Source organism: Odontomachus brunneus, unplaced genomic scaffold (assembly GCF_010583005.1).
Source record: "Odontomachus brunneus isolate Ranch 3 - 2012 unplaced genomic scaffold, Obru_v1 Obru_scaffold_010, whole genome shotgun sequence".
In the NCBI taxonomy this organism is placed as follows: domain Eukaryota; kingdom Metazoa; phylum Arthropoda; class Insecta; order Hymenoptera; family Formicidae; genus Odontomachus; species Odontomachus brunneus.
The window spans coordinates 2,728,908-2,733,904 of record NW_022639460.1 but is presented as its reverse complement, the minus strand read 5'-3'; the positions used below and the strand labels follow the sequence as shown (position 1 = coordinate 2,733,904).

The following is a 4,997-nucleotide window of genomic DNA, read 5'->3' as shown; positions in this document are numbered from 1 at the left end:
GAGAGAGAGAGAGAGAGAGAGAGAGAGAGAGAGAGAGAGAGAGAGAGAGAGAGAGTCCCTCGACCCATAAGCGGTCTTAGGCTTCGCTGTAAACAGTCCTGGTCCAGGGTTCCCGTCGAAACCCGTTATTACCGACGGGGGAGGAGGACCTAACGATTTAATTAAGCCCGTGGGCGCGCCTCGTGTCGCTATCGGTGGCTTCTTGATTTACGTCCTTCCGCCTACCAGAAACCTGCGCACTTAATCACTAACCGTGTTTGTCCATCCGCTAACGAGTTTATTCGAGATATGGCGAGAACAAGGGAGGGATCTGGGTCTTCTTTTCCGCGTTGTGGCGCAGAGCGAGACGTACTATTTCTGGAGGAGATCCCGCTGCACTTTCGGCACAGCGCGGTCGGAACTTTCAATTTCCTCCGTGAAATTGCTGGCGCGCCGAAACTACGGCGGATCGCTGTAATTAGCTTCGACCGTGCTCTAACGAGATTCCAGAGATCGGGGCGAACTTGGTCGGCGCCGACCGAGCGCGAATGAAGGTAAGCCGTGCCGAGCTCGATCGCTCCTCGGCATATCGAGGAGAAGGCGTCTTTCACTTCCGGTTCATCGAACGTTTTGTATGGAAGTTATACACGTTTATCGCCATTATGACGTCTGCGCGAGGAACAAAAGCAGGATGCACCCTGAGATCTCTGTGACTAAGAAATTTATCAATCATTACCTAATCAGCTATCTATTTTGTACAAAAATGATGTCATCAGATCTTGATAAGGTAAGTCAAAGGTCAGGACATTATTAACGATACGAGTTATTAATAATAAAAATTTTGTTAATAATTAGAATCTGATTATGCAAATCAGATAACTGACTAGGATCGACCTGACAAAGATGCGTCGATCACCTTCGGGTCAAAGAAAATTTTCATCGATCAATGTCCAGCACTGACGATCATTGACGCGTGTCGTTTTCGCTGACACAGTTTCTCGCGCGCGGAAAAGCTCGATTAAGCATAAGGAGCAGCACGTTAAAGCGGATCACGTAATAAGCTCGAGCGACAAGCCGAGCGACGAGCAAGATCACTCGTGCGACTCCACTTCTACTCGTCGAAACAAACGGCGTTAACGTCGCGTTATCCCACGCGTACGATTAAGCGATTTAAGCTAATAACAGCGACGCCGTCTGGTCAACGGAAACGGGGACGACGCGGCAGGAGATTTCGATTGCTTTTTAATTTAGCCGAACGTGCAAGAAGACAGGGAAAGTAGCTCGAGTGTGTTTGCGAGCCCGATGAGCGGAACGCGAACCCGTTTTCGCGCTATTCGTACCTTGGCGCGCGCGTGTCTCCTCTCACCACGTGCGCTTCGCGTGCGCGTTTGCACGCCCCTTGCACGTGAACACATATACATACACATGCAGGCAGATATGCCTGCGCGCGTGAAGGGGTAGTTCGCTCTCATTAACCTCTCGCTAGGCGGAGCGCCCTTAACCGGCTTGAATTGCTCTCGGCGCAGAGGCGGAGGTGCAGACTGGGACTGGGGCGAAGGGGAACGATCTCGTGCACCTCTGTTACCACGAGTCGAGAGAGAGAGAGAGAAAGAGAGAAGAAAAAAGAGGAGACACGGCGAAGAGCGAAAAGGAGAATGTCTGAGGAGGGTCGTGAGGGAGAATCCATCGATGCAGACAAATTAGGCCACTCGCTGGAAAGGGTCCGCTGCAAAGCGGAGAAGCTGCCAGACGGCAATGTGAACGCGAGGAGCTTAATTCATGGCGCACACGATGACTGCTACCCCCCGCTACTCGCCTTCGTCGCTTGGTTTCTTCGCCCTTTAAACGGGGCGACCTATTTCCGTAACGCGAACGGGTGAGCGAACGGGATACAACGGGGTACGTGAGTAAAAACGTCGCTGCCGACGACGATGTCTCAGCGCAATGTGTTCACGTGTTCGCGATACGTTCGTGATCTTGAGTTCCGAATTCTTTTTTGCGACAAAGTAAACGGTTCGGAGTCCGATCGGACGCGTTCTTTTTGCTCACGGCCGACACGCAGTCACGAGATTACACAGCAGGAATGTAAAGTGCGAGAAGAGTCCTCGACGTGGAACAGCCGGAGGCAACGAGCTGTCGCCGCCAGCTGCGAATCTCATCCGTGGGCAGAAGAAGTGCTCGACGACGGCGGAGATTCGAAAGGGCCGAGGGACGCGAACGGCCGTTCTCTTCGCGAGCCGTTTAATTTTTCGATTACATCAGGCGACGCAAAAAGCGCGAGAATAACACGTGTGGTCGTCGGCGGTGCTCTGATGTTTAATGAGGACGCTGGAGCCTGGTCTCTGGGCCCGGTTTCTTAGCGTTTCTCTCTAAATTTCACGGAGTAGAGTCTTACTCGAGACCTGCGAAAAATGCTGATATTTTCACTCAAAGTGACAACAAAGGTCGCGAGAATGAAACGAGTTCCGACTACTCCATGGTCTTGATCAGATGAAACCCGATCAGTTATCTGCACGGAAAGAATTTTATAGTAAAAATTAGATACAATATCAAAATAGAATAAAGGAAACTGGTCTCTGAGAGCCAATACGCACATGTTGCAGTTGCAATTCGAGGAATGAATTGACATTTTGCAGTAATTCACTGTGCCCTTCCATTTCACATGTGCCATTTACATTTTAGGAACTGAACTGTACCATTGACACACTTGCTATGTTTCTAGCGAAATCTGCTGTGTTCCCAGCGAAACCTCCTTAGCGAGGTAGACCTTGCTGACAGTCTTATACCTGGACTACCGGAAACTTTGTGAGAGTAAATCGCGCGCCTTTTCCTGCTTCGTTTCGCCCAGTCCTCGCGCCTTATATTCCACGCTCTGTCCAGCCGATCGCTCCGTCGCGAATTCGCGATTCGGACTCTGTCCGCGTATCGTTGGCCGCGAACCCGACGTGTATCGTACCTGGGTGATCGGATTAGCGGCGGGAGGGGGCGGGGGAGGTTGACAGTGGGTCGTCGTCGTGATGTCGGTCGGTCGTTGGGTCGGCAAACCCGCGGAGATGAATGGGTCTGGCCCTGGGGTGGTTCGCCAGCTGACTGGGGTCGTCATAGCAACCCGGCGACCCAGGAGCGACGCCCACCCCTGCAAAATTCATACTCGTCCATCCTGCGGCTGGTTTCGCCTCGCCGATTCATCTGCCTCTTCTTCGCCATTCTTCTCGCTGATCACCTCTTCGACGGGATCAGCTAGCTTCCCGACCGGCACCTGCCGGCTTGCTCTTTTCGTCCCAGCCGTGCGTTCAAACGAGACAACGGGCGCTCGGGGCCGTGACGAGTACACCGACGTGCGAAAACGCTTTAAAACCAAGACAGAGAGGAATTTCGAAACGACAGCTCCGTGTTTCCCCGACGGTTCTGCACCGCAAGGTGCCGCGCTCGATAGTGAGCTTTGGGGTTGATCAGGGGGTGGCGTCGCGACATACGACACAACGTCGTATGAAAATCGCATAAAAGTCGTATCCCAAGGTGTCTTCGGATTGAAAGTCGAATCGAGAAACAAGTGTGTTAAGTGGATGTCATACTTGAAAACTTTACTGACTTTTTTCTGCAAAGTTTACGTCACATATTGGTTGCACAGAATTCTATTTGCCTAGTATATTGTATCGAGTAACAAGCACAGGCTTTTTAGTTATCAGATTACTGGTTAACTCAAATAGAATTCTTTTAACTTCAGCCAATTTCAAGAATTTCCTGCCTTGTTCATATTTCACCAAAAATTTAGGTAATCCAACTAAACGTGTTTTCCACGCGAAAATACTTATTGCATAATGTGTTTACCATTCACTACCAAAAAAGTTGGCCGAAAAACGAGAGTCATTTATACGAATCTTAAAAACGTAAAATTTAGAAACCTCATCTGTGCCATCCATTTGACATCACGTTTATTATTTACAGCTGAAAAGTTATCAGAAAAGCGAATATGTACGGGAACATTAAGAACGCAAAATTCGCAAAATTATCACCTGCCATCCATCACTTATACTACTCAAAGTTTAAACAGATAATAGAAACTCGAGAGAAGTGTCCAATAATAAAGATATAAATGAATAAGTGGAACGTCTGAATAGCATCAGAATGAATAGCTTAGATAAATAAGATGAAGATACAAGCCTGTGTGTAACCGCATCACTCATGACAAAGGATACATATATCTGGTCCCTGCTATAACGAACTTGAAGATTCCGATTGATGCCGGTCTCATCGATGTCGCTGATGACTGTCATGTCCGGCACACCGCAATCAGGGCTTGAGCCTGAAAAACAGAGAACGTCGTTTTTTGTGAAATATTATTAGAAAAGATCACGTTATGTCCAAATAGAATAATCTGACGGTGAAAGTAAAAGATCAAAATTGACAAAAAGAAAATGACACAACTGAAACTGTTCGTCGATCGGCATTTCGTATCTTCGATGATTACTCGACACTTTTCCTGGCTAATATTGAGTTTCATTTGGATTACGTTTCCAGGACGTACCCACACATCAAAGGGAACTGCGAATGCTTGTTTGACCACCTGTTGTCCGGTGATGTAAGTGACAATTATGCCACTTTGAGAGCGAGCGGTTCGATTAACCCTTTAGCGCGCCGGAATTTTTACGGTCTGTTCATTTATTCGCTAGGGATTTCTTATGGAGATTTCCCACTTCTACATTACCAGCACATATAAATTTCAGATCTCTGTTAAATTCTTAACCTTTAGACTGCTGAGAAAGCCACTTTTGTGGTTCTGCACAAATCTCAAAATTCTACGCCATGTGAATCTTACTTATACAGAAAATTTTTTTAGAAAAAGAAACCACTTTTTTAATGAAAAATATGCCGGCAGCCTAAAAGTTAATAATATAGACTTTACTGACAGTCTATTCCTGCACTACTAAAAACATGATAAAATTTAAAAGAATTTGTATGAAAATAACTATATATACAGGGTGAGTCATTTTAGTCTATGGATCCGAATATCTTCC

General features: G+C 47.4%; 1 protein-coding gene across 2 annotated transcripts in view; it reads right to left on the bottom strand.

Annotated features, from left to right (window-relative positions):
* Positions 1-4,997, bottom strand: part of LOC116840631 (myosin-I heavy chain) — a 41,832-nt gene that overhangs the window by 26,800 nt on the left and 10,035 nt on the right. For both annotated transcript variants that reach the window (XM_032807562.1, XM_032807564.1), the window contains exon 2: positions 4,179-4,285. In XM_032807562.1, coding sequence (XP_032663453.1) covers positions 4,179-4,285 — 107 coding nt within the window. The remainder of the gene's footprint in view (positions 1-4,178; positions 4,286-4,997) is intronic.